The sequence below is a fragment of the Bos grunniens genome, chromosome 4 (assembly GCF_055505025.1).
Source record: "Bos grunniens cultivar Pamir isolate PY7600 chromosome 4, Bosgru_T2T1.0, whole genome shotgun sequence".
NCBI classification, from domain to species: Eukaryota; Metazoa; Chordata; class Mammalia; order Artiodactyla; family Bovidae; genus Bos; species Bos grunniens.
Genome location: NC_141168.1, coordinates 8,094,920 through 8,110,512, shown reverse-complemented (window position 1 = coordinate 8,110,512; position 15,593 = coordinate 8,094,920). Strand labels below are relative to the sequence as shown.

Here is a 15,593-nt window from a genome sequence, read left to right as displayed (position 1 = left end):
AGTAAATATCTTGTCCCTTTTCACTTTCTAGCATGCCTGTTTTTATTTAAAAGAGAGAAAAAAGTAACAAAAATAACACAAACTCACTACTGCTGCATCCAAACAGTCCTCCCAAAAGACTTGTGAAAATTTACGAAAAAGAAATTTCTGAAACTTCATTTTGAAGGACTTGGGAAAGCCAGGAATAGAGGTACTATCCACCAGTCAAAATCAATTTATAAAACATTCTGAAAGTGCCTAACACGGCAAGAGACACAAGTTTGCAAGATACAACAGGCTCCTTAGTGCCTAAACTTCAGCAGATCATAGTACACACGATCACTAGTACATACAACTACAGGTGAAAAGTAGTGTGAACGGCATTTGTATCAATAAGTTTTTAGGAAACAAATCTGCCATGACTAGTGATAAGAGAAATTAAAATCCAGATCACATTTGTAGCCCTGGTTTGAGCCCAGCTAAAAAGGCACAGGAAAACTACAGTAATTTAGCAATCTTAGGTGAATGACAGAAAACATTAACTGGATTGTTTCAGCAAAAGTGAGTAGACTCTGCAGTAATGTATTTTCTACAAAAGTCAGATCATCTTCCTTTCAGCAGAAGAGTAAACTAAACCCCGGAGTCTACAGACCAGCATTCCTGTGTTATTCGAAAATCCTATCCATTCACAGACATGTCTTAGAAAAGAAATGGCATATAAATTTACACCAAGTGGAAAACTGAACTATCATAAAGGTCTTAAACAGTTTGCTGGGACAACAGATAAAACAGATTGATTAGCTAAACTGACATCGAGAGGGTGAAGTTTTCTTTGAAAACTGTACAAAACCTGTTTTTATGAGCTAAAATCCTCTCTTCTGTTAGGTACTACTCAGTCTACCGAGACACTGTGGGAGAGGAAACAACAAAAACTGACGCACCAGAACCTAAAACTGACACATAGCTCACCGTAACTCAAGGACGGGACGTGGGATACTCGTGTCTGCAAAACTCCTTTTGATACTTCCTTAGAGAAGTCGGCTCTAAATCATATCTCAAATAACCCAACATCCAGTGCCTGTTTACCAACACACATTGGGGAAAGTTCTCAGAGACGCCCACGTTGGGTAAGTCACCCCGGTGAGCACTGGGTGGGTGACAGGATGCTGCCACCCCGGCCGGCGCTGCAAGGCCCTGCCACCAGTCAGGCGCGCGGCTGCCAGCGCTTCCAACACACCACGAGCCCCCCGTGCAAACCAGCAACTGTGCTCAAAGAACGGTGGTCTGTGCGCACACTGGAGGAAAACGGGCTGCTCTGGGGCCTGAAGAGGTTTCTGCGATACAATACCTTCCTAGAAACTCTCCATGGGTGATTCTGCCAACATACTATTGTTACCTGAGACAGTGACTCTATGTCTTAATCCCCAAAATTCCCTCTCTCTCTCTCTCTCTCTTTATATATATATATATATATATATATTTTTTTTTTTTTTGGCTGCACCACACAGCAGGTAGGGTCTTAGTTCCCTGACCAGGGATCGAACCTGTGTCCCCTGCAATGGAAGCACAGAGCCTTAACCACTGGACCGCCAGGCAAGTCCCCCAGTTTCCTCTATATTTGAAGACAGTATCATAAAATGGACTTGGCAGTTCAAACTACTAATCCCCAAGTATTTACAGACTCTCAGAATTTCCAGGCGTTCTACAATCAAGTAACCCTTACCTGGAGATTTCAGCACTGGGGTTCATGTCCACCACAAGGGGATAAACATGTCTGTCAGTGCCATTTCTTTAGCTTGTGGACAAGACTCCTCAGAGACCCTTCAGAAACTCCTGGGGCTCATCTCCACCTTGAAATTCATTCTCTTGCTTAGAAAAGTAGTAGTTTCGTGCCAAAATGGAAGTGAAGGAGATAGGGGTCATGATGAGCTCTAAGTCTTTTCATGACTTTCCTATACTTAAGGTTTATGATAAATATAAATATACTGCTGAAGTACTAGAAAATGCCTAACCCTTCAACTATTATTTATAACCAATGATATTTCTAATATGTGTTACCAAACTATATTGTCTATTTAATTATTTTATTACTATAACATCATGTGCTGTGCTTAGTCACTCAGTCGGATCCAACTCTTCACGACCCCATGAACTGTAACCCACCTGGCTCCTCTGTCCATGCGGATTCTCCAGGCAAGAATACTGCAGTGGGTTGCCATGCCCTCCTCCAGGGGATCTTCCTGACCCAGGAATCGAACCTAGGTCTCCTGCACTGTAGGCAGGTTCTTTACCCTCTGAGCTACCAGGGAACCAGCTTATAATTAGCATTAGATGTTTTAGGAATGGGAGAAGTGCACAGAACTCAAATGCCAGCTAGGAAGCATCACAATCACCTGTGAAGGTAATATGAACTCAAGTCCAGTATTTCTCAGTCTCCAGAGAAACAGACATAAGTGCCTACAGAAGTGAAGCACCTAGCATCTCAGTATTTGAGCTAAGAAGCCTAGAAACAGCAAAATCCTATCCTCGAAGGGACCTCTGTCCTCCTGGTTGTATGAATTCAGGCAAGTTACTTACCTCCACCAAGTTCCTATTTCTTTATCTATGAAAAAAGGTACATGGTAGATCCCCAATAATCACAACCTGCTCAGTTTGTTTGCTCATCTCAGTCACTTAGCAGTGGAGATCCATGAAAGCTACTTGCCAAGGAAACACAACCACTTTTAGATGATCATCATACTGTTAAAAGATGATCGATGCTGCTGCTGCTGCTAAGTCGCTTCAGTCATGTCCAACTCTGTGCCACCCCATAGACGGCAGCCCATTAGGCTCCTCTGTCCCTGGGATTCTCCAGGCAAGAATACTGGAGTGGGTAAGTTCATCCTAATAGAATCTTTTAGAATATTCAAAGAACAGATAACTATATTCTCATTCAGCAAATGCTGTATTTTTTTTTAGAATAATTACAATGTATGACTTTCAACAAATTTCAAAAGTAAAATGGTTGGTTTACAGCTGCATGTGTATCAGGCACAGAGCAGGCCTGAAGTAAACCATAGCTAGTTCCATGACTTGGAAGCACACGAGAGCTACTCACACACCTGTGAACAGCATATAGTGAAACTTCACTACAGGTGCCAGCATCAAAAACATACAAGAGCTGCTTTAATGATGATCAAGATTCTTTCAATGCTTAAAGAAAATCAACTAGGCTTTTGTCATTTTTTGTGTTTTGCTTACAAAGCACTTGGTCTTTAGTATCAAAAGCCAAGGCACTAAAATGGATAAAACAGTCATGATGTTCTGTCTTTCTGACACTTTTTTAAAGCTTACTAGAAACATCTTGACATGCTATGCATAAATTTAGTGTGCATAAATGCAACAGAGAGATAAAGACCATCCTGAGATAAATTTGAAGAATCATTACTTTATATTCCTCACTTATTTCCATGTTTCTCAAGCTAACTTTAATCAAGAGTTTATTAGATACATAAATTAACGCTGCATAATAGTACCTGACAGCAGGTAGCAAAGTTCACTGGGTGATATACACAGTAAAGACAAACAAAACTCACTTTTGAGACAGACTTCTGAAGGCTCTGCTTTAAAGGGTAGGGTGCTATTTAAATAATTACTTACTGAGTTGCTGCTAAAGAAGAGAGGCCGAAGTTTTCAATTTTATTGGTCCTAAATCAATTTCACAAAATGTTATTTCTATCTGCTATGTACAAGACTTTTTTCTAACCTCTACCATGCAGATGAGTAGACCAGAGCTTTGAGTGAAGGGGAGAGGGAGAGAAAGGCTGAACAGCAGCTTGAGATGCTACAACGGTACGGAAGGGATTCCAGAAAGAGGACAGACCACAGACTCCACATGAGGCTTCTTGGAGACCAGGAAGACGACCAGCTGAGCTCAACAGGGGAGAAGGACAAGAAAACTCTTGAACAAACAGCTAGTTCACTGTGTGACTAGTTGAGAAAGCTTAGGCTGTTTCCGAGATAGCCTGGAACACTAGCTTCGGGAGTTTCTCATGGAATCGACGGCCATGGAAGACAACCCACCTGCAGAGGTGTACAACACCCAGCAGAAGCCCTGGCGCTTTTTTTTTTCCTTCATTAAAGAGGAGACCATCTCAGGATGGTCTTTATCCCTCTGTTGCATTTATGCACACTAAATTCATACATAGCATTTCAAGATGTTTCTAGTAAGCTTTAAAAAAGTGTCAAAAAGACATTATTTTTGTGCCCTGAAGAAAAACTAAAAATTACTGTGCGAGTAAATCAGGTGTTGAGCAAAAGAACTGATACTTTGCAGAAATAAAGCAGTGAACAAATCAAGTATATATAATCTGAAAAACCATTTGATTATATAACAACAAAAACTACTTCACTATCGAAACAGGTAGACCAAGCTTGACAATTTTATTATCACTTCTACATAACCAGATTCTAAGATCAAAGTCACTTTTAATATCCCCATTTACCCTCTGAAGAAAATGAAAGCAAATTTTTAATTCACTAAAAAATGAAAAGGTCCAAACTACTCCAAATGAAAATTTAAAGAATTATTAAATATTATCACTTTCAAATTTTAAAATTCTCCATGCCACATAACTCACATACCTAACACCTCAAGATAAATAATATCCTTTTCATGTTCCTGTTTCTACAAACATGACATTGTGTTATACCAAGAAAAAAATGACTTGTGAATTAAGAACAAATTTGTTTTCACACAATTTTACTGAATTTAAACAATTATGCTTCTAGCGTTATTACTTAACTTGATCTATATATTGTCAAAAATACACAAAATCAAAGAGGAAAATTTGGAGAAAAAATTGGAAAACATTAAAGAGAAAACGTTTCCAATACATACATCTGACAGAGACAGTGTACCCAGAATACAGAAACACCAATTTTTAAAATGGGCAAAAGGTTTGACAGAAAAGTACACACAAATGGCCCATAAGCATGTGAAAAGATATCCAGCACCATGAACACTTGGGAAATATACATCAAAACCACAAAAGGACACTCAGCACTCATTAGATGTCAGTGACTTAAGCAACAGCAACACGGGACATTGGTGAAGACAGCAGAACCACAGGTCCCAGGCAGACACCACCCTGACTCCACGCAGGATGGCACAATCGCTTGTGGAGATGGCCTGGCAGTTTCTCATGAAGCTAAATCAGTATTTACCAAGTGACCCCACAATCCAACTACAAGTCCACCCAAGAGAAAGGAAAAGATCCATCCACAAAAAGATTGCCCAAATGGTCACAGAGGATTTACTATAACAAAAGCCAAAAGGGACCAACCCGATCAGCTAGTGAAGTGAAAAAAAAGCATAAGATGTTCACAAAGTGACTACTACTGAGAAATAGTGACTCCTGAAACAAGCAACAACACAGATAAACCTCGAGAACATGCTGGATCAAAGAAGCCAGTCACAGAAGAGTATATCCTGCGTAATTCTATTCACATGAAACTCCGGAACAGGAGAAATCGGATCAGCAGCTGAGAGAATGATGGGAAAGGAGCGTGAAGAGCTCTGCAATGGCAGCAAGGTTACATCGTGACTGACTGGGTGGATCCCAATGTATATAAATTACACTTCAGTAAAGCTGATTCTGTACCCCCAAAAAACGGACACCTCTGTAGAAAACAGGGCAACAGCTATTAAAACCTGAAACGTGCATAATCTTGAACCATCGGCTCTTCCTCTAGAAAGCTGTCATGCAGAAGTTCAAAGCTCCGTAAGGATGCTCCCCCCTCAGAGGGCAAGCACAGCACCCACACAGAGAGCTGGTTCATCGCCTGACGACACAGAAGCCGGTACAAGGAGTATTCCACCCAACAACAGCCTGAGAACCTGGAGCAAAGGGCAGTACATTTCTGCAAGGAGCCACGTGGTTAAGCACTTGAGGCTTGGCAGAACACAGCCAGTCGCCTTGCATATTCTTTGGGGGGTTTTGTTGTTGTTTTACAACTCTTTTAAGAAATGCTAAAATCATTGGTAGCTCACAGGGCCTTACGAAAACAAAAAACAAGCGCGCACACATACACCCCCAGGCTGAGAAATCAGGGCTTTGAAGCCCAAATACCTAAATTCAAATCGGTAACCTACCACTTAACTAGTAACATAATCCCTTCACCTCTTGTTATTACAGTGTCCGTGTAAAATAAATGAAAGCACTTATAACCGTGTCAACTACAGAGCAAGCTTTAAAGAAATACCAGCTTTTTAAAATGAAACAGACCTCTGTACTGACCTAAAATAATTGTTTTATATCAAAATAACTTAATCCTGCTTGTGTAAAATACATAAATACATGTATAAATATATCACATTGACCAAAAAGTCCGTTCTGGCTCTAGCAGTGTGCTTAGTTGTTCTTAACTTCTTTCGAAACAATTTTGTTAGATTGTACTGTGACAGCTCTCATATCAGTGTGCATTTCAAAAAACTTATCAAAACTGGTCAATTTTTTTAATAAAAGATGTTTTTGTGTGGACCATTTTTTAAAGTCTTCATTGAATTTGTTACAATATTGCTTCTGTTTTATGATTTGGTTTTTTTGGCCCCTGAGGCATGTAGGATCTTAGCTCCCAGACCAGGGGTTGAACCTGCATCCTCTGCACTGGAAGGAAAAAGTCTCAACCACTGAAGAGCCAGGGAAGTCCCAAAATTGGTGAATTTTTATGTAGCCATTTTAATACTGAAGATGGAAGAAAAAAAGGAATATTTTCAACAAACTTTGCTTTATTACTTCAAGAAAAGGCAAAAACACAACTGAAACACAAAAACAGATTTGTGCAGTGTATGGAGATGGTGCTGTGACTGACTGAACATATCAAAAGGTATTTTCGAAGTTTCATGCTAGAGATTTCTCGATGGACAATGCTCTACTGTCTGGTAGACCAGATGAAGTTGACAGTGATCAAATCGAGATGTTAACTGAGAAGGATCAATGTTATACCACTCGAGAGATAGTCAAAATTCTCAAAATACCCAAATCAAGCCCTGAAAATCATCTGCACCAGCTTGGTTATGTTAATCGCTTTGATGTTTGGGTTCCACTTAAGGGGGAGGGGAGGCCCTTCTTTACCGTATTTCCATATGCAATTCTCTACTGAAACATAATGAAAACGTTCCATTTTTAAAACAAATTGTGACGGGGGATGAAAAGTGGATACTATACAATAATGTGGAACAGAAGAGATCATGGGGCAAGCAAAATGAACCACCACTAACCACACCAAAGGCCGATCTTCATCCAAAAAGGGTGAAGTTGTGTATATGGTGGGATTGGAAGGAGTCCTCTATCATGAGCTTCTTTCAGAAAAGCAACTGAATAACTCCAACAAGTACTGCTCCCAATTGGCTTTCCAGGTGGCTCAGTGGTAATCACCTGCCAACGCAGGAGATGCAGGAGAATCAACTTCGATCCCTGGGTCGGGAAGATCCCTTGGAGAAGGAAATGGCCACCCACTCCAGTATTCCTGCCTGAAAAATTCCATGGACAGAGGAGCCTCATGGGCTACAGTCCACAGGGTCGGAAAGAGTCTGACACCACTTAAGGACTAAGCACACACACACCCACTGCTCCTAATCAAACCAACTGAAAGCAGCATTCCACAAAAAGCGTCTGGAATTAGTCAACAGCAAACCATAATCTTCCGTTAGGATAACCCAAGACCACATGTTTCTTTGATGACCAGGCAAAAACTGTTACAGCTTGGGTGGGAAGTTCTGATTCATCCACCATTATTCATCAGACATTACACCTTTGGATTTCCATTTATTTCGGTCTTCACAGAATTCTCTTAAGGGAAAAAATTTCAATTCCCTGGAAGACAATAAAAGGCACCTAGAACAGTTCTTTATTCAAAAAGATAAAAAGATTTGGGGAAACAGAACTATGAAGCTGCCTGAAAAATAGCAAAAGGCAGTAGAACAAAATGGTGAATACATTGTTCAAAAAAGTCCTTGATGAAAATGGAAAAATGTGTCTTTATTTTCACTCTTAAAGCTGAAGGAACTTTTTGGCCAAACCAATATATTCGCGTGAATACACTGGGAAGTTTGGGACGAATATACAGCAAACTGTTAAGGGAGACGGAATGGGGTTACAGGGGGTCAAGAAATGTTCACTTGATAAACATCTAAATTATGTATTTTAAATTGAATACATAAGGTCTGTTTTTTTAAACAGTAGACAATTAGAAGTAAACAGATAAATCATATGTGGCATTTTCTTTATATACAGATATTTAAGTTTGGGAAGTGTTTAGTTCCATGAACGAGAAAGTACATCTAGTCTTTAAAAAATAATACTGGCACAGTTACTAAGACTCACTTATTAAACAATTTGTGCCAGGTGTAGTTCTAAGGGCTTCACGTGTATTCATTTATTTAATCCTCTCCACAACCTTATGGAATGAATGCTTATCATTAAGACACCAATTTACAGACAGGGAACTTAGACTTCAAGGACAATGTGACAGGGCACCCAAGTTATATGGCTCCAAAGACCACACTCAAAGCTCTCCTGTCCTCCCCACAGAGTGCACTCTATTAGAATTCTGGCTGAAAAAAAAATCCACAAAGACATCTTTTAGTTAGTCTGGGACATCAGATCCCATAAAACTACAATTCAGTTCAGTTCAGTCTGAACTACAATTTATCTACTTTTAAATATAATTTTCTGATTGATTCAAATAAACTCATTCTTCTTGGAAGCCATGATTGTCTTCAATCATCGAGAAGACAAGTAGATAACATGAAGCTGATAACAGGAGCCAAAGAGAATCTAAGTTTGGATCCTGCCTGCAAATTCCTAGCTGATAATCCTGGGCAAATTCTTAACCCTCTACACCAAAGCTTACTTATCTGTAAATGTTTGCAGAGTGTGCTGCTGTTGTTAAAGTTCTTTTAACTGTAAAATACACATAAAATTTACCATTTCAACCATTTTTAAGCACACAATTCAGCCGCATTAAACACATTCAAAACACTGACCTTCCATGTCCAGAGCTTTTTTCACCTTCCAAATAGCAGCTCTGTCCCAATTAAACACTAACTTCCCATTCCCCTCTCCCCTCAGCCTCTGATAACCCCTTGTTCTACCTTCTGTCTCTGTGAATTTGCCTGTTCTAGCTACCTCCTATAAATGGAATCATAGAATTGTTTCCTTGTGTGTCTGGCTTATTCTCCTTAGCACACCATTTGCAAGTTTCACCTGTTATTGTATGTGCCAGTATGTCATTCCTTCAATAGTTGAACACTCCATTGTATGTCATCGTATATATACAACATGTTTCCTTTATCTAAACCTCTGCTGATGAGCACAAGGTGGTTTTCACAAGAAATAAAAACAAAGCATCTGATGTGAATGTTACCACAATAAAAAACAAACCAAGCAAACGAATGAAGCATCTGGCAAACAGTAGGCTCTTTAATATTAATGTCTTTTTTTCACTTCATTTTGTCATATTTTTGCACCACATAGCGGTGCAATGGCAAGACAAAAACAGTGCAACCATCTTACAAATTTATCAGCTATGCCTTTTGAGATATTATTGGATTTACAACTACATTTATCATCTTAAAAGAATGATGAAGAGCATCCCAATAAATAATCTGTAATTACACTACTTTCTTCAGTTTTAGCTTCAAAACCTAGCTCAAGGTATTCCAATCAAGAACTTATTAATGGTAACTAAACCCCTTTTGATTAAAAGATGTATTCGTCCCCTAAATTTCGGTACAACTCGATCAATTTCAACACAAATTAAGCAGATACTATATGCCAGGTATATTCAGATGATCCATCAAGCTTCTCTCTGGCTGCCTGAAACACCAAATATGAAAACCAACGGTTACATCTAAAGTATATCCGATTTTCAGTATATTAGGGTGTTAATAATTAGGAGAAACCATGGAACTTGTACACCTTGATAATTATTTTTCATTGTAACCACTGCCACTCAGGGAGAAAAATACCTTCCAAAGCTCTTCACAACATGAATATACCCTGCTTGTTTTGCAAGTTGCTTTGTCAAAATATTTCCCTACATTTTCAGGATTTCCTTTATTCATTCAACTATTAATCCCTGCTCTCTAGCAACTCAGGTGCACAAAGAAAACTAAGACAGAGCCTCTGCCTCAAGGAACTTCAGAGTAAAAGGAGGGATGCACCAGCAAGAGATTTCAACTGGATACAGGCTACAGTAAAGGTACCAACGAAGCCCTTGAAGAGACATGGAAGGCCTCCAGCAGGTGAAGCTTTCTCTGACCTTAATAAGCTGTTCCTCTTCTGCTCTCCCCAAACTGCACACTTCACCTGCCCACGTAGAATTCATCATTCACAGAAAATGTTTTCTTCATTTGTATGGACATAGAGACTGCAAGGCAGATTCATAAATCATTTCCAACTGACTCCAGAATTCATTAGCTCATCATAGGATTTTTCCTTGCTGTTAGTTTTTAAAAAGCAGATCAACTTTCTTAATCACTTCTTTAGGCCAAGTCAGAAACTAATTCAGACTCCTGGAGCATGCCAGCTCAAAGGATGGAGGATATCCTGGAAAATCTCCATGTGACCTGGGGAAATCTGCCTACACATTTTTAGTGGTCAACACAAAGATAACCACTTTTACGTATGCATGTAAGGCAAAGCTGGTATAAACGAATTTGAGCTTTTTTCTTTGCCTAACTACACTAAATCAACAAGCGTGGTTTTTTTTATCACTGCTACTTAAACTAAATACACTCTCAATTCAAATACAAAAAATTTAAAACCAATTCCCCCCAAAACCTTTTCAAATAAAATCTTGTGGCAAGTACAGAGATAGTAATTATCAAATATAATGTACACAAGATGGGGAAAACTGGAATTTTGTGTCCTAAAAGATTCAAATTTTTGCCAAAATCTGCATAACTAGCTCACCTCATAACAATGGGCAAGATTACCAGCAGGACTTTTTGTAATCACCAACAACTAATACAAATGTAGACGATACTTCGGAACAGCACCTGGAGTGTCAGTTCAGTGATGTCAAACTGCAAAATGCGCAATGAAGACTCACACTGCATTTCTTTGTCTCCATTTTTTTGAAACCGTAAAATAGAAGGTTGCACATTAGATCAACAGATAAAACACTGCAAAGAAGAAGAGTGCCTAAGTGTTTCTAAATTTCGTTCCTTTGAATACATTCATTTTCCACAAAAATTAGTATTTAAGATGCCATTTTCCTAAGTGTTTCCGAGACTTTAAACATTACATTCTCTAACACACCTCCAAAAAGAGAATAATAGGATTCTTTATATCTAAGACTAGAACCCCATCTATTCCTAACTTTAGGGAATAGGAAAAGGAAATTAAAATGTATCTTGAATACTTTCGTTTTCTTGCAAATAAAATGATCAATAGTTAGGATTACACACTTGCTCTACATTTTATCTCCAAACATAAAATATTTGCTAATGGTCATGAAAAGTAATAGAAAATAAACTCCACAACCAACCCCCCTAGCTCCCTAGTGATCTAAGAGTTAGGATCCCATCCGCTCGCTCTCAAACCCCCCTGGAAGTATAGACTACATTCACCTGTGTTAGCATTAGTGTTTTTTAAAAGCTTTTTTTAAACTGTTGTTTTAAATGTTGTTTTTGTGTGACACTGAAACGCCACAAAATTAAGCTGATAACGACCTTTAAAACCCAGCAAGCAAACCCTGCAGCATTTAAAACAATTTTAAATACCAAAGACATCTTTATTTCCAAATGAATTAAAATTTTACAGATCCTGTGCGACAAACAAAGAAGTTTAGCTTAACTGCGGACAGCACACGTTCGATTTCTTAGGCAACGAACATTTCTGCAGCCAGTCTTTTCTGACTCAACAAAGCTATTGTTCACGGAAAACAAGTCCAATTAATGAGAAATTGCTAACCATACCATCCAAACACACATATAGCATAAGCGTTTTCTTTGGACTAACTCTACCGTCTCTTCCCCGTTCATCCCCTAGGGATTTGGGGAACACTCTCTCCTCTAAATGACAGCTGATTTCGTTAGCACCTGTCGCCAGTCTCAGTTGCATCACACGAGTTGGCCAAAACAGCATGGACAGTTTTGATTTTTTTTTTTTTTTTTGGTAAGATGATGATTCTTCAGAAAGTGGGGATTCACCAGGAGTGAGTTCACCAAGTTTTCCAAAATACCGCGCTTCTCGATCCCTCCCGTTCTTCACAAAGTGACCCTGAGGCACCGACTTTTGGGGGAGCGGAGATGGGGGTGGGGGACCCACAACGACGCGTGAACTCGACGGAAAGCCCTCCGTAACGAACCAAACCACGGAGGTGGGGGCGGGGGGAGAGAACAGCGCGACTCGTCCCTCAAACTTAACGGAGAGCTCCGCCGAGAAGACGGAGGCGGCCGGGGACCGCCTGGTCCGAGCGGGGCTCGGGGCCGCGCGGCTACGGGGCGGCTTTCCGCGGAAATGTCAGCAGGCGCGGCCGCCCGAGTCCGGTCTCCGCGCGCCGTCCCGGCCCCCGCGGCCCCGGGCCGAGCCTGCGCGCTCGCGGGGAGGGGGCGTGGGGCCGAGCCCGCCCGCCCGCTCCCCACGCCCCCTCTCCCGCCCGCTGTCAGGCCCCGGTGTCACTGCCCCTGACTCGCGCCGAGCTCCCCCGAGACACAGTCCGTCCTTTGTCTGTGAGTGCGCACTCGGCGCCGAGGTCCCATCAACTTGTGTGCGTCCCGTCCCACCCGGGCGCTCCCGCCGCCGCGCCACTCCACACAAAGGAGACCGGGGCTCCGGCGGCCGGCCCGCCCCGGGCACCCGAGCGCCCCTAGCCCGGCCCCGGTGACTCGGGAGGGGCGGGCGCGCGAGGGAACCCCCCCCCACCCCGACACACACACACACCCTCCGCTCGGCGCCCGCCCGGGCTCCCGCCTCAGGTTTCTCTGGCTCCCACACAGCCCGCCCGCGGGGGTCGCGCGGGTCGGCCCGGACCCACAGCCCCTTCCGAGGGGGGTGAGGGGAGGTCTCTTCTCACCCCCACGAGCCCCAGAGGCTCCCCGGGAAAGCCCGCTCAGGGGGGGATTATCCGGACAGGCTGAGCGGCAGCGGGGATGTCCCGCCGCCGCCGCCCCACGCCGAGCTCTGGAGCCCCGCCGGCCGGCCGGCCCGCCGGCCAGACAGCGGCGCGTTACCTGCGCCCCGCTCCCCAGCCCGCGCCGCTCCCGCGCGCCGCTCCCGCGCGCCACCGCCGCCGCCGCCGCCGCCGCCGCCGCCGGGGCTCCACCGCCTTCTGCGTCCCAGTGGGTGTCGGACGCTCCCGGACCGAGCGCCAAACCAGGCAGCCCAATCGCCATCGCTTTTATTTGGCCCCCCCTGTCCAACCAAGCGCCGCCCCGATTGGCGGGACGCGAGGCGGGCTCCCGTCCAATCACAGGGCCCGCCGGGCTCGGAGGCGCCGAGCCAGCCCCACGCAGAGGCGCCCGCGGGACTCGGCCGGGCCGGGCCGGCGGCGCGTGCGCGCGGGCGGGCAGGCGCTGAGGGACGCTGCCGCCTGAGTGGAAACGCTGCGCCGGCTCTTTGTTCTTTTCGCCGAACGCCCGGCGCCTCTCAGGAAGGCGGCGGGGCCGGCGTTCGGGGAAGAAGGGCCTCCGGAGCCCGAATCCCCAAATCGCGGGCGGGAAGGCGGGCTGGGCGGGGTGGCGGGAACCGGCCGGAGGGCGGGACGGCGCGCTCGCGGCGCTTGGCGGGAACCGCCGCTTCGGTGTTCCCGGGCCGGAGGGGCGGGGCGGGGCCAAAAGCCAAGTTTGAACCAGTTCAAAACTCGGGGGTGGTAACGGTTTCAACCGCCGCGCTCTTTTTCCCCGCGCGCGCAGCGGAGGCCCTGGCGGCCGGCCGGCGGGCGGGAGGCGCCGGACACGAGGGTCCGCGGCGCCCGGTGTACCGGCCAGACGCCCTCTACGGCCCCACCTTCAGCCCGGCTGGTCTCGGGCGGGGAGCCGCGAGCCTCCCGAGCAACGGCGTGGCCAATGCGCCGTCCCCCGAGCCGAGCGGAGCGCCCTGCCGGCAACTTTTGTCTGCTGCCGCCCCTCGGCCGCTTGGCCCGACTCGGGTCCCACTGGACTTTGGCTAGTCGATCCCACAGTGCCCATCGCCTTAGAAACCCTGGAGAGAAGTCACGATTACTTCAAATTTCTCATTCAGAGCGCCTTGTTCAGACCCTTTCCAGTGTTTGTAGTGCCAAGCACGTGTCAGCTTGCTTGGCTTGCTTGATAAAAATCATTTATCAAGGATGAGTGCTGTTCATGTCCCTCGTGCTAACTTCTCTACAAAGTATTAAGATTCCAGCATTTTTCAGATATTAAAAAAGATCATGGGGTGAGCCTGTCTCGACCCAGAGGAGTTAGTACTAGTCCACTTAGGATACAGTCGCCCCTTTTGATTTATCTGGCAGTGAAGTTAAGGTTATTCGGATTTTTTTTAATAGGATGCAACTATAGGGCAAAGTAACCCCCTCACCCACATAAACTGAGATTCCATATTGAGAGTTCACGTGCGGGGCGGGGAAGATGGTCACCTATGAGCTCGAGTTAAAAGCCTAACGGAATTATGCTTTCAGTATTTTACTTAATTTTTAAATGACTAAGGTTTTTAATAACCTAGTTGCTCACTTTGTGTTCTTAGAGACTGGAGCAGTCATTTAACCCATTAATCTACCGCCTTTCCTAAATCACCATTCCGTTCCTCACATTAAAGTATGAAAGTGAAAGTCGCACAGAGGTGTCCGACTCTGAGATCCCATGGACTGTAACTTGCTGCCCTCCTCTGTCCATGGAATTCTCCAGGCAAGAATACTGGAGTGAGGAAATCAAAAGATAGGAAACAATCATGTGCCCAAATAAAAGCATGAATAAATGATAACAGGGCAAAAGCAAGTTATGCATCTGAGTGCGTGTGTGCTTAGTTGCTCAGTCGTATTGGATTCTGCCCACCCTATGGACTACAGCCGGCCAGGCTATCCGTGGGATTTCCCCAGCAAGAATACTGGAGTGGGTTGCCGTTTCTTTCTCCAGTGCATCTTCCCGACCCAGAGATTGAACCTGAGTCTCCTGCCTCTCCTCCGTTGGCAGGTGGATTCTTAACCACTGAGCCACCTGGGAAGCCCTATGCATCTGAGATGTAATTATAAGCTAATATAACAATTCCATCTGTCTTATACCGGACAGACATTCATAGCCCATGGTACAAGGCTTCCATCTAGACTACTTCCATCTAGACCACTAATTTACAATTGCTTAACCATTGCTTACAAATCTCAAAAGTTAACTTCATCCCTAAATCACTTATCAAATTATTGATTTTACCTCATATTAAAACAACGTGGGCATTTTTTAAAGAAAGATAAAGGAAATTACATTAGCAGAGACTATAAGCAAATCCTTTTCCAGTGGTCATGTATGGATGTGAGAGTTGGACTGTGAAGAAGGCTGAGCGCCAAAGAATTGATGCTTTTGAACTGTGGTGTTGGAGAAGACTCTTGAGAGTCCCTTGGACTGCAAGGAGATCCAACCAGTCCATCCTGAAGGA

General features: G+C 43.9%; 1 protein-coding gene across 39 annotated transcripts in view; it reads right to left on the bottom strand.

Annotated features, from left to right (window-relative positions):
* Positions 1-13,339, bottom strand: part of EZH2 (enhancer of zeste 2 polycomb repressive complex 2 subunit) — a 57,149-nt gene extending 43,810 nt beyond the window's left edge. For 6 of the 39 annotated variants that reach the window (XM_086395115.1, XM_086395134.1, XM_086395136.1 and 3 more), the window contains exon 1: positions 13,202-13,259. Coding sequence is in view for 5 of the 39 variants with exons in the window: in XM_086395103.1 (XP_086251229.1) it covers positions 1,703-1,728 (26 nt within the window). In the remaining 34 variants the exon portion in view is untranslated. Of the gene's footprint in view, positions 1-1,702; positions 3,388-13,044 lie in introns of those variants that run through there. The other 33 variants (XM_086395103.1, XM_086395109.1, XM_086395104.1 and 30 more) reach the window with 17 other exon arrangements.
* Positions 13,340-15,593: the final 2,254 nt, after the last annotated feature.